Here is a 25,851-nt window from a genome sequence, read left to right as displayed (position 1 = left end):
CTTTGTCTGAAAAGGAAAATACCTCTTAATTCCAGCATTGGGCGCTGCCTCCAAGACTCTGGCATCATTTCTCGTTTTGTCCTTAGCACAAACTGACTGTTGATGAACTTTCTAACATTAGTAATGGTCAATGTGACCTCAGGGTGCACAGTGCTGAAATAATCATCCACTCGAATGTCCATGGTCTGAAGACCAGGAACGATCCTCTGTATGCTCACCCCCGCCTGCTTCACTCTCAGCTGAAAAATGGGGCATTAATAACAATGTCAGTACAGGATATGTAACATACTAATAACTAATAATGGTATGACCAGCAGCATATCCACTAATACTCTGAGTTTTTCATGAAGATAAATATATATTACTGTCAAATATAGCAGTGATCCATCAGTATTAATGACTTCAGCTTTGATTTAAAGTGACCTCGTAGAAGTCAGTGCCTCCCTGTCTGGTGGTAAGGTTGTTCCTGGCAAAGCTCTGTTGAGCCACAGTAAATTCCAAGAGTTTGAATGGAGCTTCTGTTCTTACATGCTCTCTCCTGCCCTGCCCCTGGCCACACTCCCTCCTGTCCGTGCCATGACACTTCTTCTTCCCCTTCTCTGATTAACTAAAGAGGTCATCATCTAGCCTTTGCACAAATACTGAGACAAAGCAAGGATTACAAGGAGAGAGTACTGTAGTCAGAGACCATAGTAAAGAGTTGAATTCTGGTCTGACTATAAGAGGGCCCATTTGTGACAGTAACCAATGCCGCTGAGGTATTACGACTGTACTATGCACGTATATTGCATTATTGATTAGTTCCCCATTTTAAGACATCTTGAAGTGGTATGAAACTCAAATTTCATCTTAAACATTAAAGGAAATCCCTTTACCCTATTGGTTCCCCTACATACATAACTGTTTCCCATCAGGTCCGTCTAGTGCCTTGAGATACCTGATTGGCTGTCACACTTGTTGCAGCCCAGGATTGGTGATTTTGAATATGGGTGGGGGTATAAATTGTGTATACTTTTCAGATGTACTCTGGCTGTCACCAACTTGAGAAAGGGGCTGCGCCCCGAAACGTCGTTTTGATGTGATAGTTCTGATGTTTTGAACTTTCAATAAAAGAGCATGATATAATTGGATGGTGCCGGCTCCATATCTACACATTTAATGATCCGCTTGGTGACCGGATAGCCGTGGCACAGCCTACTTACGCTACTGGACGGAGTGCTGCCTTCAATCTATCTATATGAGCCGTAGGTGCGTACATACCTTTACAATGACTTCAAAACAGTCTTTCCTTGTTTGTTGGTAGTTGTATGCTGTGCTTAATGTTTTAAAGCATAGATGCAATTGAGTTTTACATCACTTACTAACTTACTTTAAAGGGAATCTGAAGTGTGAGGTATATGGAGGCTGCCATATTATTTCCTTTAAAACAAAACCAGTGGTCTGGCAGTCCAGCTGATCACTTTAGCTGCAGTAGTGTCAGAATCACACATCTAAAACAAGCATGCAGCTAATGTTGTCAAACTTGTGTCAGAAATCTCTGATCTGGCAGAAGATCAGTAGGATGCCAGGCAACTGGTATTGTTTAAAATTAAATAAATAATCAATTAAAATAAATATGTCACCCTCCGTACCACTCTCACTACAGGTTACTATTTAGCAGTGAAGCTAAATTAGTTCAGTATTGTGTACATTTGTATTAGTATTTCTGAAAGTTGTTTTTAAATGAAGAGCTTCAGCAATGCCAAATCTTATCGTACAAGTCAAGAACAAGTTTTATACTGTGTTTAGACAAAAGCATGAGAATTCACAAGATTCCAAAATCAGAGGTGGGCCAGTTGGGAAGAAAGCATTCAGATTCAAATAATATTAGTTTCTAAGATCAAGAAGATGGTAACCACAACTACAACTTGAAGATGATTGTTAACCCCAACAAACACTTTAAACTTCTGTTGCCCGAAATGATGGTCAGTGACACTGAAAGATACCTAAACACAATCACTTCAGCCAACATACTGTAAATTTAAGGTGTGTGCATTGCTTTAGTTTGCATGGAAACTGAATGCATGCAGCAGAAATGCTGCAATCTAGTCTATACGTATACAGGATAACGAATAAGTAAACAAATAAACAACAGATGCTGTGCATAGATCTCATTCAAATTGTGTAAATGTTAACTGGCATTCCAGTTTACAAAAACGTATTTATAAATATAATGAATCCTAGAAATCTAGAAACTGGCAGAGTAGTTGCTAATGTCTCTTACCTCTTCATCAAACACTATATGGAAAGGAAGGACATTACAAAACGTTTTCACATCAACCCAAAGACTCTTTGGATACACCGGCATAAACCCCCTCAGCATTTTACCTGAATGGAAGAAAAACAGATAAGCTCCATTTATTTGTCATTGTGGGAATGTATGCAGATTTCTAGACTCCAACAATACAGAGTACGAGCATAGAAGAAATGGAAGTAGGAAATGTAGGCGCCCGCTATTGTCAACAGTTTAGGTGAAGCCAAAGGCAGCCATTGTAATAGCAATATTGAGGGGAAAATTTGGGCAGGCAGTGGGTCCAGACGAAATTTTAATGGGTGCCTATAGCGGGCCCCGAAAAATTACATTTTGGGTATTTTTGTGGTGGGGTGTTATTGGGCGTGAAGTTAAGGTTAGGCATGTGTGTATGTGTGTGTGGGGGGGGGGGTAGTTAGGGTTAGGTAATGTGATTGTGTGGGGGAGGGAGGTTAGGGTTAGGCATCAGGTAGGGTGTTTGTGTGTGTGTGTGTGGGGGGGGATGTTTAGGGTTAGGCATCAGGTAGGGTGTTCGTGTTTGTGTGTGTGTGTGTGTGGGGGGTGATTAGGGTTAGGCATCAGGCAGGGTGTTTGTGTGCGTGTGTGTGTGGGGGGGGGGGGGGTTTAGGGTTAGGCATCAGGTAGCGTGTTTGTGTGTGTGGGTGTGTGTGTGGGTGGGGTTTAGTGTTAGGCATCAGGTAGCGTGTTTGTGTGTGTGGGAGGGGGTGGTGATTAGGGTTAGGCATCATGTAGGGTGTTTGTGTGTGTGTGGGAGGGTGGTGGTTAGGGTTAGGCATCAGGTAGGGTGTTTGTGTGTTGGAGGGTGGTGGTTAGGGTAAGGCATCAGGTAGGGTGTTTGTGTGTGTGAGGAGAGGTGGTTAGGGTTAGGCATCAGGTAGGGTGTTTGTGTGTGTGAGGAGAGGTGGTTAGGGTTAGGCATCATGTAGGGTGTTTGTGTGTGTGAGGAGAGGTGGTTAGGGTTAGGCATCAGGTAGGGTGTTTGTGTGTGTGAGGAGAGGTGGTTAGGGTTAGGCATCATGTAGGGTGCTTGTGTATGTGTGTGTGTGAGGAGAGGTGGTTAGGCATCAGGTAGGGTGTGTGTGTGTGTGTGGGGGGGAGGGGTTAGGGTTAGGCATCAGGTAGGGTGTTTGTGCATGGGGGGGTTTAGGGTTAGGCATCAGGTAGTGTGTGTGTGTGGGAAGGGGGGTGGATAGGCATCAGGTAGGGTGGTTGTGTGTGTGTGTGGTGGGGGGGGGTTAGGCATCAGGTAGGGTGTTTGTGTGTGGGGGGGGTTGGTTAGGGTTAGGCTTCAGGTAGTTTGTTTGGTAGGGTGTTTGGTAGTGTGTTTGTGTGTGTGTGTGTGGGGGGGGTTAGGGTTAGGCATCATGTAGGGTGTTTGTGTGTGTGTGTGTGTGTGTGTGTGATTATGGTTAGGCATCAGGTAGGGTGTTCGTGTGTGTGTGTGGGGGGGGGGTTAGGGTTAGGCATCAGGTAGCATGTGTGTGTGTGGGGGGGGGGGGGTGATTATGGTTAGGCATCAGGTAGGGTGTTTGTGTGTGTTGTGTGTTGTGTGTGTGTGTGTGTGGGTGGGGGGGTAGGGTTAGGCATCAGGTAGGGTGTTTGCGTGTGTGTGTGGGGGGGGGGGTTAGGGTTAGGCTACCTACCGTTCAGCACAGAGGGCCTCACTCTGACACTAAGGCCCCTCTTTCCCACCAGGGCAGGTGTTGTGGCCACACTTGTTCTGGGTTGGGGGGATCATTGTGGTCACATTGTTATGGAGGAGTCATGGTAGCCACACTTGTTATGTGACCCTTGTTTGATGGACTTCTGAGCTGTAGGGGTGATCACGGGGGATGAGCGAAGTGAGTGTAAATACTGTATATGGGGCACCCACGATTTGTAGTTTTACCACTGAAGACCAACGAAATGTACAAAACAACTGACTTTCTCGAGGCATGCAGTTACATTATGAAGATCCAGAACCACCAGTATTCTGTATAGTAGGCTTGAAAAAAATCTAAAAGTTAATTACTGAAAGCACTTGAAACTACAATGTTGCCTTGTCTGAAGGACAGCAAGGACTGGCAGGATGGAATGGAAGGACAGATGGAGATTGCAGGGTGGACTGAAGAGACAAGGGAATTGGCAGGATGGACTTGAGGGATTGGCAGGTTGGACTAGAGGAACAGGAGGCACTGGCTGGTCAGAACAACGGAACAGGAGGGATTGGTAGGGCAGACTGGAAGACAAGTGAAACTGACAGGACTGGCTGGCGTGACACTGCAACTATCACAAGGCTGAATAGTATGGCAACACACTGTGGCTGCATGACAGACAAAATAGCACTGGACGTTGTTTGGCCAGAGTTTAAATAATCCTGACCTTTGCACTAGTGCCATGACTCCCCATGCCAAGCACAGAGCGGAGCAACATGATGCTCATGCTGCCTAGCAGTGTGCCTGGAGGGGAGAGGAGCAGCCGAACTTTGGAGATGACATTGGAAGAACGGCTTGCCAATAGATCATCAGGGAAGCGAGTGTAACAGGTTTCAGACTGACTACGTGAGCAATTACTTTCTGTGTGGATTGCATTACAAGGTAATAGGAAAAGCTTTACTATTCGTAATGTAAACCCTCTACCTCGCTCCACCCCATCCCTTAACACCTTCAAGAATGTTAAAAAAGAAAAATATGTACCTTTAAAGTACACATCTCAATATGATAAAGTTCAGTAGAGACACATAGTTCAAGTTTTGTTTATGAAAAAAAGGTTTATTCTGATATGTTGATTGACACTGATTGACAGTGAATCAAGAAATACCAGATGCTATTTGCTTCTGGTTGAATGACTTTATAGAGCTCAGTTTGATGTTTAACATTCAACAGATGATTCGTACTGAGAAAGTTATTTATACCAGATTTCTAGAGAATTGATCTTTATGTAAATGTATACAAGAGAGGCTTATTTAGATGTGTATTATTGCCGTAAAACTAAGATGAATATTCTTCTACAAGCTCTGCTTCACAAACATATGCTCAGTGAAAACCCTGCAATTCTAATATTGCTCTTCATACAGTAACTGTGTACAAACGTAATAAAAAATATTTGCAAGAAAAAGCCTTGTGTCAGGGCCGAGACAAGGCTCTTCAGAACCAGAAGCAGAGACTGCAATGAGCGGCCCTTACACCCCAGTAAAGGTAGCCATACCCTTCAAGTATCCAGATTCAGCCACAAATAACCCGTTTCCCCTCCAGTATAGGTAGTCAGATTCACCGTTCAGTCAGCTTCCCCCAGTATAGGCAGGGCCGGATTACTGGAAAGGCCACCAAGGCCCGGACCTTGGACGGCTAAAGCCTAATGGAGCACCTCATCGTGAAAAAGAAGTTGATACATATGAAGGAACAAATTGGGAGCAACACATGAGAAAGGAAAGCTAGTACCCAAGGGAGCTGTTCACACTTGGGGTGGAAAAAGTACAAATCCAGCCTTGAGTATAAGTATCCAGATGTCCCCCCCCCCTTCCAAAAAGGTAACCAGATTCCCCTCCCCCCAGTATAGGTATCCAACTTCCCTGGCAGTATAAGTAGCCTGGTGCCATTGGTAGGCAGATCCCCCTCAGTATAGGTAGCCTAATACCCCCCCCCCCCCACCCAGCGTGGTGCTGGGCAGAAGCAGCAAGAGATGCGGCGGAAGAACTTAGAGAGGTGAGAGTGACGGCAGGGGGTAAGAGGAGAGATTTCTGCCCTCACAGCTAGATGCCCAGAGGCTTGCTCCTCTTGAGCCTACGCCTTGGCCCAGCCCTGCCCCGTGTAGTGTGAAGGCTTTCACTGCACTCCATGGAAAAGTTTTCACACATTCACAAACACATTCTGAAAAAAATAAAACATGTAAAATGAATTAGCAGGGGTGTTGCTAGCCCCAAAGATCAGTGGCATGGGCCCCGGATCTATTCTGGGGTGCACTGGATGTCACCCAGACAGAGTTAGCTGTGGTGCCTCAATGGCAGGCATGCTGGGAGCAGTGGAATATTAATTGGGGGGTTGCTGGGTGCTTTGGTGCCTCTATGTGGACATACTAGGTGCTGTGGTGCCATGCTGGGTGCTGTGGTGCCTTTATAGGGGCATGCTGGGAGCTGTGGTTCTTCTATGGGGCATGGTGGGAGTTGTGGTGCCTCAATGGGAGGACCATGGGAGCACAAGAGCAGGTCTATTAGAAGGTCAGGTAATGCTATGGGTGGACTGCCAGACAACCTGACAGCAGGCCAGCCCGCCCATCAGAGAGCTGGACCAGTCAGCTCAGAAGTAACTCTCCATAGTTATGTTTACGTAACTCTGCCTATTTATATGATATGCTCCATTTTTTTATATTAATGGAGAGGGGCTTCATCAAACATTTTGCTGGGCAGGTCTACTTAGACCGCTATTAAGTTCATATAAATTTGGCTTCACCTATGACCACACCCACATTCTGGTACATGGCCACACCCATTTTCCGGCTGGAGTGCCCAAAAGTGCCCCAGATCTCTTAGGATCCTAGCAACACCCCTGTGAATTAGTGTGAATGGACTTTAAATCACACTGTTAACCTGTGAGAAAAGTAAAGAAGAACAAATGTATAATTATGTCATATAAGACAAACAAAAGCATTACCTCTCCCAAACTGGACAATTCCTCGTATCGTGCCCCAGTGGTTCTTCTTCTTGACCGGACATACAGACACTTGGTTGGCTCTGTCTCTAAGTTTGTTAAATGCATCTTCAATCTGAGGATTGAGCTGAACAACAAGAGTTGATAATTTAGCTATAGTAAGTTCCATTAATAAAGAAAGACTGTCACCCAGTCTCTTTACAAATACCTTATTTTCTAATATTCAACAATGACAACACATCTATCCTTATATTAATAAAGCTAGTAGGATACTAACATTTGTATAGCGCTTTTCTCCTCTTGGACTCAAAGCGCTCGAGAGCTGCAGCCACTCAAGAGGCCACCCTGCAGTGTTAGGAAGTCTTGCCCAAGGACTTCTTGCTGAGTAGGTACTGACCCTAGCCAGGATTTGAACCCTGGTCACCCATGTCAAAGCCAAAGCCCTTAAGCCGTACACTATTCAGCCACTGCTTGGGAAACCCATTAAAGAATTTTGTATAAACATTAATAACATGTTTTGAAAACAAAGTAAAAGTGAACTTGGAACATAAATGTGCAAACTGAAGGTCCAGAATAATAATCCAATTATAACGCAATGTTGCTTATACTTACTGCAGAGTTCTGAGAGCCCTTAGGCTACTTGTGTTCTACATGTGCTTCCCTTTCTAAGCAATTTGTACACAGACGTCAGCTCTGCTGTGCGCACTCTCTGCTTGTCTATCCGCCTCTCTATGCCTCCGATTCTTCCCATTAATAAGACTGCCCATAGTTGTGACGGCATTAGTCAAACATGTGAGCTGACTCAAATACACAATCCATTATCTGTACATCAGCTCAGATTTGTGATCTGGTTAGAAGCAGGCATGGAATGGATTAAAGAGAGCAGAGATCAGACCTGATTGGCATATTACAGATATGTAAATGAAATTATACATGTGGCGGTAATGGTGTTACACGATGACATCTAGTGTTAGCGGTAGGGAAGTGTTGAGAGAGCAGGTACAGGCACTGGAAAGCTGTCATATCAACAGGCTGAAACCCCAGAACTGCTGGTGTATGTATACAGATTGCTGTCAAGGTGCAGCAGATGTGAACAAAAGGCATACATATCACTTCAGGGGGCATTGTGAGTCGTGCATTATAGCTGTATTATTGGTCAAGGTTAATTTAGGTTTACTTTAACATATCTGTTATGATTTCTTTTAAAGGGGTCTTGAATCGAGAGGTATATGGAGGCTGCCATATTTATTTTCTTTTAAATAATAACGATTGCTTGTTAGTCCTGCTGATCTCTTTGGCTACAGCAGTGTCTGAAGCACGCACATGACAGATTTTTGTTAGAAATTTGATCTGCATGCTTGTTCAGGGTCTATGGCTAAAAGTATTAGAGGCAGAGGATCATCAGGACAGTCAGGCAATCTGCATTGTTTAAAAGGAAATAAATATGAAAAGATTCACTTTAAATCGGAACTGAACTCTTGAACAGAAGACAAGGAGAACACAGAGAAATCCACCCTGTGTGTGTTTATAGAGAACCGCCTGTCTAAACTTCCCTTCTCAGTACGTAATGAGGCAGTCAAATTTAAGCTTTCAGCTGTTTGCCGACTCTGCTGAATTCTGGCTAATATGTATTGAAAACAGAGGAGGTTAACCCTTTCCGTGTCCATGTAGACCAAGAATGAGTCGCTACAACCACCACATTTTCATACCACTGGGAGCAGGAAAACGACAAGCCATAACATACCAACCCAAAGAAGGAACCTCGCTGCACCGGAGGTGAAGTAAAAGTCCAATCTTTATTGCAGCATTAATGGACAGCACAGGAAAATAGCTCACACGCATATCGGAGCAGAAACATGGCTTCTTTATCATAGCTAGCGGATGCTAGCTATGACTAAGGAGCCATGTTTCTACTCCGATACGCGTGAGTTATTTTACTGCGTTGTCCATTAAAATAGCTCACGTGTATCGGAGCAGAAACATGGCTCCTTAGTCATAACTAGCATGTCCTGTGCTGTCCATTAATGCTGAAATAAAGATTGGTCTTTTACTTTACCACTGATTCAGCGAGATTCCTTCTTTAAATTAACCCTTTCTGTGCTCCCAGGATATCAAAAAGTAACCACTCTGCAGAATCTCAGTAGGAGTTCTATAAGCTGTAACAAGGAAATGTTTTCCTGAAAGCTTATTACGCTGTTCAGAGCAGAGAGAAAGTCCTGAGTTCAGGTCTGCTTTAAAGCAAAAATGCAGATAGGAAATGTATGTCCTTCTGAAAACCAAGCTACATTATATTCCAAGTAGAATAGAAGATAGACCTTATTACGACAAAGAAAGGAGTTCCCAGCAAGTAAAGAGTCAGACACAGATATAGACTAAGCCTCCTGGGTAAAAACATGGTCTTTAAAATAAGCTGCGTTTGTGGATAGATGTCAGATTTGCGCATGGGAAGCCTTTCCTCCATATGGTATAGACGAAGGAAGGCGTGCTCATTAGCATAATGTTACATTACCCTAAGGAAAACAGAACGCTTTTCCGCCATGCTTGCTTTATACCATATTTCTCTTGCATTGCTAATGTTGGAATCTAATAAAAAATAAAACAGCCAGATATCCTGCATTTAGTGTGGCCTTTTCTTGAACAAATGATATCTAACTGGTAAGTGCGAGGGTTTTGCAATGGTCACTTCACATAAAGATATCGGTGAGGAACAAATATTCTGCTTTTTGTAAACATACAAAATGGTACATACAAAGTGGTCATAACTGATTACGGTTTTACAAAGCTGATTCCATTACACAGTGCTGAAGTACTTGGCGTCTATTAAATGACATGTGGTCTCCATCCTATTTAGCTGCTGTACATTTCCTCTTGTTTTTCTTTTTTGCTTTTCTTTTTTTCTCATTATAATAAATGACCAATTTGAAAGGAATTTGAAAGGAATGCCACACCAAGCTTAAACACAATACAGCTTAATTTAGTGAATCCCAAATATATGATGCATTCAGCTATGCTTGTGTCACTTTTATTTATGTTTATGCTGGCAATAGCCCTACATGTGTAAAACGTAGTGGATGTAGCTAGAAAGAAATAGATATCACAGTAAGTCATTTGTGTAGTAGCAATGATGAGAATTGACATATTCCCAAAATAACATAATTTAGGCAGAATTTCCCATAAATAACATAATTAGGCAGCATCAGTGATGGGCAACGGATTAAATCTGGATTAAATCCAAATGAGTTTTATTCAACTTTCAACTGATAATTAATGCAGCTGAGCGGGTGGGTGGGGTGGGGGGTTAAACTTACCCAGCAGCCTTCTTCTTTCATCTGTCCCACGGCGCCTCCCTTGCTGCGTTCCAAGCCGCATCACATGACTACAAACACTTCCTTCTTCAAACTGGAAGGAGGAAGTGTTTATAGTCAAAGGACCGCCTTCCTCCCACCCGCACCCTTGCTACCAGGGGTCATGTTCTCTGTCAGTAAACAGTTTTATGGTTGTAATTCTTTATCAGTGAGGGTTATGCTTTAGTCTAACTGGGTCTGACCTGGAGAGAAACATTCATGTGCATACCTGAATGTTTATCTCTTTCTGGTAGAAAAATAAAAAAGGAACACAGCCTAGTTACTTGTGTGCTTGGCACTGTACATACACATGCCTATCTCATCATGTAAACACAGGTACACCTTATCCTCATGTGTATGTGAATACACATGCGTTTGCATCTGTTATTTTACATGTGAATTCACACGAGTAATCACAGATATTTTTTTTTGTCTTTCGTCTCAATTGACATATGCGCAATAAAACGCTAATGCAAAAATCGCACACGAAAACACCATGCAGCATCCGAAAAATTGTAGCAATGCTGTCCAGATTTTTTCTGCATGTGATATGCGAATCTATGTGCAGAAAATGCACATGAATTTGCGTGTAGTGAAAACAGGCCCTAACTTATTATTTATGTCCCTTTATTATACCAGTATGTCTTAACTCATGATTCATCTCTTATCTGTCTTACCTCATGATTTACTGCATCTCTCTGTATCTGTTTTTTTCACACAAATTATCGCTCATGTGTTCTGTCTCACAAATGTCTTATCTATCTAATGTCATGAAGTATCTCTCCTTATAGTTGAGGTAAAAATAACATACATTTTGGGAAACATGTTCCAAAGCATCCTTTATTTTGATGCTGAAATGTAAAGAAGTCTATACTGCATTGACGTAATAGACAAGATTGGATTTTATATTGTGTGAAATGCTGTTTATTCCAGTAACGATGCAGCTTCTGCTTACACTGCTGTGAGAGTCAGCAGAGCAATTGCATTTAGGAATGCTTCTTATATGATGGGTCAGCAGTATAACCAGAACATGAAGGGATGCAGGTGCAGTAGATTCACTATCATAGCTGAATTGTTTCTGGTCATGTAAAGTTGATTCACACGTTAACACAAGTGTTCATACATTAACTGCAGCTCTTCAGCAGTTTCCAAACCATCCTAGAGATCTGTAGCAGAACCATTGCAGATTTCCTGCTATTAGAGATGTTCTTCTGTTCTTGCTTTACTAGAGTCATTTTCGGTAAAATGGCCACAGGGGAGTCATTGGGCTCTAAGGCACACTAGCTCCAAACAACTAACATTTTAATACCATTTAATTCACCATTGCAATAGTTTCATGAACATTCTTGAATAGCTTAATATACATAATGAACCTTGCTCATGGAGGAACTTTAGGGCTGTAATAATTACAAATAACAAATATGGCATCATCAAAAAGGAGCCATATTACATCAATGAAATGTTCCACTTCCATCTCCCATGCACACCACTGGAAACAAATGTATAGCTGGACCCAGCTTCCTCTGCCACCCTATACCTCCAACAGTATAAGAAAGTCCTGAAACATCTCAGTGAACAGTTGCATTCAAGTTTCTTTACATAACATTGCATTTCTGTTCTCACTGGAGAGGAGTTCAGGATTGTAAACTGCTGATTGTGTTGGAATTCCAAAATACGGCTTGAAATCTGATATAGCCTGTGTAGCCATTAAAGTCAGAGCAGTGACTGTATCTCCTTGCCAGACTCGGCCACATTTTGTAGCCACCTTGCTATACCAGACAGGGGCCCCTTTTCCACCTTTATGTCCCACCACGATGGAGGTGGGAGTGAAATTAAAATAGGGGTGACTTATATTGGAATCTGGAAACCATCTTTCCAATCCCAACCTATTCACAAAGAATTCAAAAGAAAAAAAAACACACCTTCAAGAAAGTTGATAATGAACAATATCTCAAGACAGGAATAAAATCCAACTAGGGTCTAGTCCAGGGGGAGGGGGGGTACTAGCTGCCCACACATAGAGAGACTGGCCTGCCAAATGTTGCAGGTGAGGGGTGCAGGGTGTAGTGGTTTACCGTTACTAATGCTAAGGGAGTGGTGCATGTTATGCATTCAGTGCAATGCTCATTATTGGGGTAATGATATGGTAGCGTGTGGTATGCTACTTGCTTTATTAGTGATAAAGGAACACGGGTAACCTAGGGGCAGACATTTATCAAAATTCCCCCAGCAGTTAAAAGAAAAAAAAACAAGTTTTAATTCCTGAAGACCAAAATTCAGAAATGGATTTCACATTCTCCCCCCACATGAGAGGAAGCCCCAACAAAGCATGTTTTAATTCCTATCCACTTATTTCCCTGGCACTGACCTTTATGCAGAACCCATGTGTTCTACTTAAGCATTGTGTGACTTTTTCTAGGGTTAAAATCATTTCCTGTGCCATTATGAATTAGTAAAACATACAAAAGTGATATTTAACAAACCGGTTTCTTCGGAGCAGGCTGCTTGCATTTTGGTGGAACCATTGATCTCTGGGTAACAAGAAAAACAATGTGTTCTTTTTTCCCTGTTCTCTCTTCTTCATTTGACTGACTGATTATCTCCATTGAAATTTCAGTCTTGAAAAAGTCCATTGCAACGGCACCCATAATGCCTAAAGGATATAAAACAGAGAACAAAATGATTTTATACAGGGAGTGCAGAATTATTTGGCAAGTTGTATTTTTGAGGAATAATTTTATTATTGAACAACAACCATGTTCTCAATGAACCCAAAAAACTCATTAACATCAAAGCTGAATATTTTTGAAAGTAGTTTTTAGTTTGTTTTTAGTTTTAGGGCCCATTTCCACTATCGCAAATTCGCATGCGTTTTTCGCATGCAAATTTGCATAGCAATACAAGTGAATGGGACTGTTTCCACTTGTCAGGATTCCTTTGCGTTTTTCTGTGCAGAAAAAATTCGCATTGGAAGAGCCATCAGAATTTGCATACCGCATACTGCTATGCGAATCGCATACAATGTATTTAATAGGAAATGCGCTTGCAGTTTGGGTATGCTGCAGCACTGCCATGGTTAAATTCGCAAACGTCGTCAGCCATGCGAATTCGTATGCAAATTCGCATGAAAATTCGCATACACCCGCATGCGAAATTTGCATCCGCATGCGAATTTTTCCCGCAACGATTCCCACCGCACAAGTGGAAATGCAGCCTCAGCTATTTTAGGGGGATATCTGTGTGTGTAGGTGACTATTACTGTGCATAATTATTAGGCAACGTAACAAAAAACAAATATATACCCATTTCAATTATTTATTTTTACCAGTGAAACCAATATAACATCTCATCATTCATAAATATACATTTCTGACATTCAAAAACAAAACAAAAACAAATCAGTGACCAATATAGCCACCTTTCTTTGCAAGGACACTCAAAAGCCTGCCATCCATGGATTCTGTTAGTGTTTTGATCTGTTCACCATCAACATTGCGTGCAGCAGCAACCAGAGCCTCCCAGACACTGTTCAGAGAGGTGTACTGTTTTCCCTCCTTGTAAATCTCACATTTTATGATGGACCACAGGTTCTCAATGGGGTTCAGATCTGGTGAACAAGGAGGCCATGTCATTAGTTTTTCTTCTTTTATACCCTTTCTTGCCAGCCACGCTGTGAAGTACTTGGACGCGTGTGATGGAGCATTGTCCTGCATGAAAATCATATTTTTCTTGAAGGATGCAGACTTCTTCCTGTACCACTGCTTGAAGAAGGTGTCTTCCAGAAACTGGCAGTAGGACTGGGAGTTGAGCTTGACTCCATCCTTGACCCGAAAAGGCCCCACAAGCTCATATTTGATGATACCAGCCTAAACCAGTACTCCACCTCCACTTTGCTGGCGTCAGACTGGAGCTCTCTGCCCTTTAACAATCCAGCCATGGGCCCATCCATCTGGCCCATCAAGACTCACTCTCATTTCATCAGTCCATAAAACCTTAGAAAAATCAGTCTTGAGATATTTCTTGGCCCAGTCTTGACGTTTTTAGCTTGTGTGTCTTGTTCAGTGGTGGTCGTCTTTCAGCCTTTCTTACCTTGGCCATGTCTCTGAGTAATGCACACCTTGTGCTTTTGGGCACTCCAGTGATGTTTCAGCTCTGAAATATGGCCAAACTGGTGGCAAGTGGCATCTTGGCAGCTGCACGCTTGACTTTTCTCAGTTCATGGGCAGTTATTTTGCGCCTTGGTTTTTCCACACGCTTCTTGCGACCCTGTTGACTATTTTGAAAGAAACGCTTGATTGTTCGATGATCACGCTTCAGAAGCTTTGCAATTTTAAGAGTGCTGCATCTCTCTGCAAGATATCTCACTATTTTTGACTTTTCTGAGCCTGTCAAGTCCTTCTTTTGACCCATTTTGCCAAAGGAAAGGAAGTTGCCTAATAATTATGCACACCTGGTATAGGGTGTTGATGTCATTAGACCACACCCCTTCTCATTACAGAGATGTACATCACCTAATATGCTTAATTGGTAGTAGGCTTTCGAGCCTATACAGCTTGGAGTAAGCTAACATGTATAAAGAGGATGATGTGGTCAAAATACTCATTTGCCTAATAATTCTGCACTCCCTGTATAGTGCTGACACATTCTACAGCACTTCCCATAGTCTATAGTCATATCATTAAAGGGAATCTGAAGTGAAAGTAAAGTTATGATATAATGAATTGTATGTATAGTATAGCTAGGAAAAAGAACAATAGTACCACAGATATGAGTATCATATTGTTTCTAGTACAGGAAGAGTTAAGTTGTTATCTATGCAAAAGAGCTTATCTGCGCTCTCCAACTAATTTAGTCAGAGAGCAATGCTATTTTCTGAAGCACTTATCTCAATCTGTCTCTCACTATTTCCTGTTTGTTTTAGGTTTTACTGCAGAGCTAATGATGACCCTTTGAACTTTCCTACTCTGTTTCATAGTTTAAAATACAGAGGGTTATATTATATTCCAGGTGATAAGTAGCTTGCAGATGCGTGCTACTTATCACCTTGCCATTGCGCATGGATTACCATCAAATTCTATTGCCGATTTACTTTGCGCGATGGCCGATTGTTAGGGAGCATTACTCAGGCGCAAGCCTTAGCGATGCTCCCTTTTTCCGTGTGATGGGGAACGAGGTTTTCCCCTGTGGTGCTGTTCTTAAGCACCATGGCTTCGCTCCCCACACATGCGCACACCCGCCATCTTTCTACGCTGCTTCCTTTAATAAGGAGACCCCCAGAGCTCCCCGTCAGGCCACCGCACATCACTGAAGCTCCCTATGTAGCTGCGCCGTCAACCCTGGCAATATACATACTGCCGCTAATCACCCGCTGCCTCTCGCTGCAAGTTTCCTGTCGTGTAATTACAGTGTACGAGTCACTGTAATCACTGTGTATCGGAGCCCCAGCAAAGCATCTTTAAAGCTCCTGCCGGGGCTTCCCATTGGTCCACTGTCTGAGCCAATGAAATGGCTCAGACAGTGGACCAATGGGAGCTTCAAAGATGCTTTGCTGGGGCTCCGATATACAGACATTACAGTGATTCCCACACTGTATACAAGACAGGAAACTTGCGGCGTGAGGTGGCGGGTGTTCAGCAGTGGGAGGTAAATTGCTGTGGGGTGTCTGTGCAGCTACGTGGGGGGCTTCAGAAATGTGCAGTGGCCCGACAGGGAGCTCTGAGGGTCTCCTTATTAAAGGAAACCCTTAGATGCAGTGGCGCTACACATGTATTAGCATGTTTAGACCTGCTCTTTTCAGGTCTAAGCTAGCACTCATGTCTCCCGGGAAGCATTGCTTACTGGGGGCACGAAAAGGACAATCGGATAGCGTGGAAAGAACTCGTTGGGCGATTATATTGCCCAAGTGAATTCTTTTTCACCCGGGGGGTTGTCTTAAGTTAAATGGGATAAGGCGATGCTCCCATCGCCTAAATTAAAGGGATACTGTAGGGGGGTCGGGGGAAAATGAGCTGAACTTACCCGGGGCTTCTAATGGTCCCCCGCAGACATCCTGTGTTGGCGCAGCCACTCCCCGATGCTTCGGCCCCGCCTCCGGGTTCACTTCTGGAATTTCTGACTTTAAAGTCAGAAAAACACTCCGCCTGCGTTGCCGTGTCCTCAATCCCGCTGATGGCACCAGGAGCATACTGCGCAGACACAGACCATACTGGGCTTCTGCTATACACTCCTGGTGACATCGGCGGGAGCGAGGACACGGCAACGCAGGCGCAGTGGTTTTCTGACTTTAAAGTCAGAAATTCCAGAAGTGAACTGGAGGCGGGGCCGGAGCATTGGTGAGTGGCTGCGCCAACATAGGATGTCTGCGGGGGACCATTAGAAGCCCCGGTTAAGTTCAGCTCATTTTCTCCCGACCCCCCTACAATATCCCTTTAAGAACTCGCCAGCATGGTATGGCCCAGAGGCCCATATGTAATTCACCTTTTCTCCTGAGTTTTGTCATAGATGATATTTTCAAATTTGTAAATAAAATGCCAAGCCTCCAGCAAGCAAGAAGATACTCAAAATAAATTTGATAGTACTGTTTCACCAACTTTTGGGTACTTTTTCAATTGTAAAATGCTGAAAAGTTAGTTTAAATAGAAGATGAACATTATCTCCTAGGAGATAACTCAGGTGAAAAAGTTAACTGCATATGGGCCAGAATATAGTTTATAAACTGCAAATATTACAGAATGATGCTGTATTATAAAAAAAGCTATATAACTGAAAATGAAAACATAAAAACATGAGACACTTTTCTTTGCTACTTTGCTAATGCTAATTCCTTGCTAATGTTCTATGAATTGTTTGTACTGCATATACAATTCATTATATCATAAGTTTTTTTCCGCTTCAGCTCACTTTAACTAGACCTCAGAGGAGCTCACAGTCTAATTCCTACAATTTTCACAGTATTATGTCTCTATCATAGTTTAAAGGGGAACTGAAGTAAGAGGTATACGAGGCTGCCATATTTATTTCCTTTTAAGCATGCAGCTAGTCTTGTCAGATCTGACTTTAAAGTCTGAAACACCTGATCTGCTGCATGCTTGTTCAGGGGCTATGGCTAATAGTATTAGAGGCAGAGGATCAGCAGGGCTGCCAGGCAACTGGTATTGCTTAAAAGGAAATAAACATGGCAGCCTCCATATACCTCTCTCTTCAGTTGTCCTTTAAAGGAACTTTTATGAGGAACCAATCAATAAACATCGATATGCATTACAAATATTTATCATACACCTATGTAGGCTCTGAGAATCAGGACAAATTGCATTATACATTTGCTGCATTTTATTTCCTAATACAAAGCTAGATTTAAAAAAATAAAAAAAATAAAGACAATCAATGAGATGTTAATTTTGCTACGGTTTGTAATGAGCCAATCAAGTGCAGACTTGCTAATGATCTGGAATGGTTTAAGGAATGAACATCTCATTGACCATCTCTATTTTTTATTTAAATAAGCATTTCAAAAGCCATGCATGCATACTTGACAGGGAGCCCAAAATAATAGGCGCTCATATACTGACCATCAGTGGTTCGCTCTAATGATTACTTTATTTTGCTATTGGGCCATCACTGTGAAGGACAATCCCGAAAACTAATTGGAGGCTAACCAAAAGTCCTGTCAAAAGTGTAGTGTTGGTATAAGAATAAGTAAAGCAACCTGTCCCTACTTAAAAAAAAAAAAAAAACACGGTATTATTGAAAGATTTGCAAAACCGTAGCATGCATACAAACAATGATATGCACCGTTCGTGTCATACAGTAAAAGGCATCAGAACAGTAGTATACAGCAGGGGTCCCCAACCTGTGGTCCGCGGCCCACTAGTGGTCCGCAGGACATTTTACAGCGGGCCGCGGCTTCAGACTGATTTTTAACTTTCTCAGTGTTATTTTTAGTTTTTATGCACGGCCTCGGCCGTGGACGTCATAGTTCGCCAGTCCCGCCCCCTCAATCTGTGGCCAATCAACCCCCCTGAAGCGCCGGCGAAGAACTGCATCTCGGAAGCGCCAGTCCTGCCTCCTTCATCAATGGGGCAATCATCGCAGCGCTCGGAGGCCTTCAGACACGCCCGCTCCATACTTGTGGCCAATCACGCTCTTCCTCAAGTGGCATCACTGCGGGCGGCGACTTTGTCCGCAGATACAGACGTGTTTGGGCGCCATTTGAGGTGTGAGCTGATGCTGGGAGCCTGACCCTGGGACACTGGGAGCCGGTCACTGGGAGCCTGACACTGGGGTAACTACTTGCTACACTGGGCTAACTGTACTTGCTATACTGGGCTAACTGTACTTGCTATACTGGGCTAACTGTACTAGCTATACTGGGCTAACTGTAGTAGATATACTGTGGTAACTGTACTTGCTATACTGGACTAACTGTACTAGCTATACTGGGCTAACTGTACTAGCTATACTGGGCTAACTGTACTAGTTATACTGGGCTAACTGTACTTGCTATACTGGGCTAACTGTACTTGCTATACTGGGCTAACTGTACTTGCTATACTGGGCAAACTGTACTAGCTATACTGGGCTAACTGTACTAGCTATACTGGGCTAACTGTAGTAGCTATACTGTGGTAACTGTACTTGCTATACTGGGCTAACTATACTTGCTGTACTGTGGTAACTGTACTTACTGTACTGTGGTAACTGTGCTAGCTATACTGGGTTAACTGTACTAGCTATACTGGGCTAACTGTACTAGCTGTACTGGGCTAACTATACTTGCTATACTGTGGTAACTGTACTTCCTATACAGTGGTAACTGTACTAGCTATACTGGGGTAACTGTAGTAGCTATACTGTGGTAACTGTACTTGCTATACTGGGCTAACTATACTCGCTATACTGTAGTAACTATACTTGCTATACTGTACTAGCTATACTGGGGTAACTGTACTAGCTATACTGGGGTAACTGTACTAGCTATACTGGAGTAACTATACTAACTATATTGGGGTAACTATACTACCTAACTTACTATACTGGGGCAACTATAGTCCTTATACAGGGGCAACTGTGTTAGCTACCTATACTGGGGGCAACTATACCTAGATACCTACTTACCTATATACTACACTCAAAATCAGGGAAAAAAGGGGGGGTGGCTGCTGCCGCCACTAACCACGCCCCCCCCCCCCCGGGCCCCAGAGAAAAGTTTGGTCGGGATAGTGGGCCCCGGGCTCAAAAAGGTTGGGGACCCCTGGTATACAGCAATTATGTATCTGGGATATTTCAGTCAGAAGTAGAAAAATAGTTCTTGCAGAGCATTGTCGTGATGCTGAGGGACCATACATGTCAACATAACATCTAAACAAACAACAACAATAAAGTGACTATCGTGATCAAAACTGCATCTTCAGTTATTACAATAACTGGAAACATATCATCTCAACACCACCAAGAAGTTACACCGACACCGAGAGAGGTGACAGGGTCCACTTACCCCATACTTTAGTAAATTTGTCAGGGCAACCTCTATGTTAATATACCAACTTAAAGGACAACTGAAGTGAGAGGGATGTGGAGGCTGACATTTTTATTTCCTTTTAAACAATGCCAGTTACCTGGCTATACTGCTGATTCTCTGCCTCTAATATTTTCAGCCATAGACCCTGAACAAGCATATGCAGATCAGGTGTTTCTGACATTATTGTCAGATCCGACAAGATTAGCTGTATGCTTGTTTCTGGTGTTATTCATACACTACTGCAGCCAAATAGATCAGCAGAGCTGCCAGGCAACTAGTATTGTTTAACCAATTGAGGAACGCAGTGTTAAACCCCCCTAAAAACCAGGCCATTTTTCTGAAATTAGAACACTGCAGCTTTAAGGCCTCGCTGCAGGGCCGCACAACTCAGCACACAAGTGATATCCCCCCCCCCCCCCGCTTTTCTCCCCACCAACAGAGCTTTCTGTTGGTGTGGTCTGATTGCCCCCCAGATGTTTGCTTATTTTTCCACAAATAATTGTTATTATTTTTTATAAAATTTCCCTTTTTTTTATATTTTTGTATTCCCCTCTCCCTCCCTCCCTTCAACCTATGACAGCCAATCACTTCCCTGCCTCTGGAGGGGACAGCTGTGCCACACGGCTGTCCCCAGTACAGTGCTGCCTTAGATCAAAGCACTGTACGCGGTAATTAGACGGCGGTATTGCCGTCTAACAGTCTCCTAGCATCGATCATCGCTGAGAGACTGAAGGCAGAGTGGAGCTCCGTCATTCATGCTCGCGCGATCTCCTGCAATACCCGCCCCAAGGACCTTATGCCGATCGGCGTTAGGCGGTCTTGGGGCTGCCGCCGCGGCCACTCCCATCATCGTGACACAGTCGGCAAGCGATTAAAAATAAAAAAAATATGGCAGCCTCAATAGTCTTCTCATTTTAGTTGTCCTTTAATGAAAGGCAATACTTTTTTAATTTGCAACACCCAGTTGGCAATTGCGCCGTAATCCAGCATAAAGTAATAGCTCTGTGTGCGTATAAAAAGGATTCCCTTAACATAGTACCTTCAAATCCAGTGAAAGTCCTAATTGACAAAGTTTAGGGCAAAGGGGTACTTGTTTCCCTTACCAATCGAAGAGCAATTTGGCGGCCTGATGCCAGAAGGTCTGTATATGGTGACCGTCCCACAACATACTGTATGCCAAAAATCAGCAATTGGTGTTGCACACTTTGGGCATGCAGGGGAATACTTAGGCTTTATTTTAGACAATCTGAGCAGGGTAAGGTATGCTTGTCAGAGAAAATAAATTGTATTCATTTAACGTTAGCTGATATTGACGCATTAACATGTGACTTCAATATATCTTCCCATTTCTTGTCATCAAGATCAGTAAGATAACCAGCCAATTTAGTACTAAGGAGGTTAGAGTCATCACCCGCAAGGACAGTTATAAGTGAAGAATATAAGGTGGTAATAAGTTCCCATACCTTGCGTAGGAAGAATACCAATAATCAGGAAATCAGAAAAGGACATTTATAGACCGCCAAATTGTGCTTGCCAACAATGTCTAAACTCTGCCCCCACTTTTTAACATATTGCTGCCTGTCAAATTCAAAATGAGCAGATATTTAAAAAAAAACAAAAAAAACATTATTATTTATCTTTTTTTCTATATAATATTTTAAATTAAAATCAATGTTTACATAATTTGCAAATCTGTTTTCATTCACACATTTTTTTTAATAAGTGGGGTTGTATGTTATATAGATTTTTTTTGTTTCAAAAATCAAAAGGGTAGTTAACCTTTAAAATAAGTTGATGTCTTAATTAATGTTACTCAGAAACTTCTTATTTTGAATGTGCTATTAGTTGATAGACGCTGAGTAGTTACCGTATTACTGTAACAAGTTAAAACTGAATGACACGGTGCACAAAACTTTTATTGTGAGATATCATGACTTATTATCTTTTTAGCATATATAGTAAACATGAGAAATAGTTTAGAAGGAAACTCTCCAGAGAAACGTTCCATGCAGCATCAGGCTAAGATGAGATAACTCATTGCAATAGTTTCAAAAATCACTGGCAAAGTCTTTTACATGAGTTACAAAACAATTTTGTCCCCATTGGTAGACTTTCTGCAGCTCTCTCGACTATAAGCACTGAGAGTAATAGCATCCAATCTCTGTAACATACCTGGAACAATGTGGCATAAGCCTCGTCTGTCTGAATAATAATGTAAATGCATTGAGCCATCATCATTCATCTCCACCCGGAAGGAGGGGGCATTCATGGCCTGCAGGAAAACATACAACCATGCAAACACATTACATATAGTACATAAAAGGAATTTATAGCTATATAAAATGTATATGTATAGCTTTATATGCTACTATGAAATTCACATTTATACCAAATCCAGAGTTTCCACTCTGCTTATGTCACAAATAATTTCAGAGCTTGCATAGCCAACGCTACACAATATGGGATACAGGAATATTTCAGAGAGGAATGATATGGTGCTCTTGTTAGGAAGAATGATAAAATTCAAACCTTGCATATCCATCTTACGATGTCATCATTCATCAGAGTGAAGCATCATCACATGATGCGGAGAGATGGAGTGTGAAATGTGACTAGGAAAGAATAATGACACGAGATGAGAGAGGCACATGAGGGATGAGGGTGACACATGAGGATAAAACTATGCAAACATCATGAAAAAATGCAACTAAAATGTTTGTATTACAGAACTTAGTAAAATAAGGTATTAAAGAGAACCCAAAGTGAGAGGAATAGGGAAGCTTCCATCTTCATTACCTTACAAACAATGCCAGTTGCCTGACTGTCATGCTGAGCTTTCACCTTCAGTTGTTTGAGTCACACACCTGCAACAAGCGCGCAGTCAGTGGAGTCCGAATCAGAGTCAAAGCATCTGATCTGCATGCTCATTCTGGGCCAGTGATTAGAGGCAGAGCATCAGCACAGGAGTCAGGTAACCGGTATTGTTTATTAAAGAATGAAGATTGCAGCTTTCATAACCCTTTAACGAACGAGATAGGGACTGTCTGTTCGTTCTTAACCTAAATCCACCCTTAAAGAAAACCTGTAACATCAAAAAGTTCCCCTGGGGGGTAATCACCTCAGGAGGGGGAAGCCTCAGGGTCCCAATGAGGCTTCCTACGCCATCCTCCGTCCCTCAGGGGTCTCGCTGCAGCCCTCCGAACAGCGGCGATGTAAATATTTACCTTCCTGGCTCCTGCTCAGGCGCTGTGGCGGCTCTCGGCTCCGAAATAGGCGGAAATAACCAATCGCCGTCAGGACTGCTCTACTGCGCAGGCGCAAGTCTCCGGCGCCTGCGCAGTAGAGTGGACGCGACTGAGATCGGGCATTTCCGTATACTTCGGAGCCGAAAGCCGCCACAGCGCCCCCGCTGGAGCCTGGAAAGGTAAATATTAAACAGGCTGTCAGATCTGTCGGGCCGCTGTTCGGAGGGCTGTAGTGAGACCCCCGAGGGACGGAGGATGGCGTGGAAAGCCTCATTAGGACCCTGAGGCTTCCCCCTCCCGAGGTGAGTACCCCCCAGGGGAACTTTTTGATGTTACAGTGTCTCTTTAAGTCAGGACGCTGTGCCAGCCACCTTTGCCCACATTCTATAAGCAGAGTAGGTGCAACGGAAGGCAGATAGGAGACATCTCACCTGTTCCACGCTGGTGTGAGGTCCCAGCATGCTGCACGGAAGCTGCGCGGCCTGTCCTCTCTCTTTGTTCACTGTCCCCCCCCGGCGGCTTCTCATGCGTCGCATAATGACTCATCAGGAGGCGCCGCCACTAGGGGGGTTTTCCTGATTGCGTCAGACAGGCTGGGTGTGACCGAAACACCACAGATATTAATGTCAGAGTGGCACATATGGTTTATTATGGAAACAACTTTTCAGATGCAGCAGTTGTGAAACTACAAAGTGAATCGACCCAAACGGAGGAAACCTCATCCAAACATCAGCTGTGTGGGAAGCACTCCTTGATGAACGAACATTGCATATGCTGGATGTCTTGGATGATAACAGTAAATTATCTGTCCACAGTACAATAATTACCACTGTTCTGCTCAGAATGGGGTGGTGCCCCAAAAGCCCAGCTGTTGGGTGCAATGACAAACATTAGAATACGCAAGCATTAATGGAAGAGTATACTGGGAGGAATACAGAGCCTGTCCAAATTTTCATATTGATTGCTGATCATTTAGCTTCTGTAGTTTTGCAGTCATCTGCAACAAACCAGCATCCAAAGGAGTCAGAGCATCTGATCTGCAAACTCAGTGTGGGTCAGTGATTTACAGCAAGACCATCAGCATAACAGCTGACAAACAATATCTGCAAAAGGAGCAATGGCACCTTGCATAACACTCTTCAAATTTCCTTTAAATGGGAACTTCAGCCTAAACAAACATACTGTTATTAAGTTACATTAGTTATGTTTATTAAAATAGATAGGTAATATAATCTCTTACCCACCCTGTTTTAAAAGAACAGGCAAATGTTTGTGATTTCATGGAGGCAGCCATCTTTTTCATGGAGGCAGCCATCTTTTTCATGAGAGCAGCCATCTTTTTGGTTGAAAGGAGGTGAAAGGGAGCATAAGACACAGTTCCAACTGTCCTGTGTGCTGATCACCCCTCCCAGCTGCACACGCTAGGCTTCAAATCTCAAATTGAAAATGTAAAAAAAAAATTTGCACCAAAACAGCAGAACGAGAACATCAGAAATCCCATCATGCTTTGCACAGCATCAGGGAAAAAATGCCCGGGCAGTTTTCTTCTGTGCAGAAAAAAATGAGGCTTGGGTAAGAAAAACAAAGTTCTGATGCCGTGAAACTGTTAAAGAAACACCAAGCCTTTTCGTTGCTGCTGATTAGATTTTTAGTCTGGAGGTTAACTGTAACTTCAAATTTCCTTTAAACTCACTCACTTGTCTTTAGTTTCCTCTTTCAATAATCAATGTCTTACAATTGACTACTTCCTGTGAACTCCAAGTCCTGCCTCCGCATGTAGACCCATGATTTCCACTGTAATGCAGGGGCTCTGAAAAATGTAGTCTGGCACCTATTGCCAGACCCACATTGGGTGCCACATCACCACAGCTGACTGATTCACATGTCTCCCCCCCTTTCCCCAGCTGAATCCAGTGAGAATAAGACACAAACAATATTGCAGCACCTAGTAGATTTGGTCCATGAAAAAGAATTCTTTCTACCGCTAACAAAAATGCTCTAAGTAACATCAGCAGTAAGTGATTACTGGATAAAAAAAATCTACATGCAACCGACAGGTTGTGGTGCAATTCCTCTGTATACATTGCATGCATGTATGTTTATATCTGTAAAATATGAACAGGAAACTATACTTTATAGTGTCAAGTGATCAAAGTGTAGCTTTGGCATTTTCCTGCATGTGTTGTTATACTTTATCAGATGCTGGCAATTTCTCACCTGGTAGGAGAGTGATAGATAACTGTGTAACGCATCCAAGTTAGCAATAAATTCATAGAGATTTCCACCCAGAGTTCTCAGCATGTGGTCGTATCCTGACCTTTTACAGAACTCGAAGAAATACTCTCCAAACTGCTGCAGAACAGCCTCCGGCGACACGTCTGGGGAGGGACATAAAATCACAGGTCAGCACACACAAATCACCATTCACTGGCAATGCATAGATCATGGAATATGCTACATTCTGCCACAGAAAAACGGTGCAAGCATAAATAAGGGATTTGTTACAGCTGATATAAATCCTGCAATAAATCTGTGCAGGGTGTTTACTTTCTGCTTTCATGGAAGCAGACATAGTGTTAACATCCTGTGTTTACAACTTAGTTGCTCTACAGAGGCAGCCAGCTGATGCAGCTGAGAGATCAAATTATACTGCTGATTTAGTCACAGATGAAGGTGAATTAGAAAAAAATAAACCCATTGTGCATTTTCTTCTGTCCTGTGCAAGAGTTTAGGTCCACTTTATATCAAACCTGGCACATATTTTTGTGAAAACTACGTATTGGAACAGTCCGCAGTTCCAGAGATGAAA

At 42.9% G+C, this 25,851-nt stretch overlaps 1 protein-coding gene across 1 annotated transcript in view; it reads right to left on the bottom strand.

Moving 5' to 3' along the window:
* The window catches only part of LOC137570555 (guanylate cyclase soluble subunit beta-2-like), a 95,399-nt gene that overhangs the window by 31,183 nt on the left and 38,365 nt on the right, over positions 1–25,851 (bottom strand). Inside the window, exons 4-9 of the mRNA XM_068279251.1 lie at positions 25,260–25,420; positions 21,970–22,069; positions 12,764–12,933; positions 6,940–7,063; positions 2,264–2,367; positions 23–239 (exon numbers count right to left, since the gene is read on the bottom strand). Coding sequence (XP_068135352.1) covers positions 23–239; positions 2,264–2,367; positions 6,940–7,063; positions 12,764–12,933; positions 21,970–22,069; positions 25,260–25,420 — 876 coding nt within the window. The remainder of the gene's footprint in view (positions 1–22; positions 240–2,263; positions 2,368–6,939; positions 7,064–12,763; positions 12,934–21,969; positions 22,070–25,259; positions 25,421–25,851) is intronic.

The sequence above is a fragment of the Hyperolius riggenbachi genome, chromosome 4 (genome assembly GCF_040937935.1).
Source record: "Hyperolius riggenbachi isolate aHypRig1 chromosome 4, aHypRig1.pri, whole genome shotgun sequence".
In the NCBI taxonomy this organism is placed as follows: Eukaryota; Metazoa; Chordata; class Amphibia; order Anura; family Hyperoliidae; genus Hyperolius; species Hyperolius riggenbachi.
Note: the sequence above shows the minus strand (reverse complement) of the source record. Positions and strands in the feature narration are given on the sequence as shown.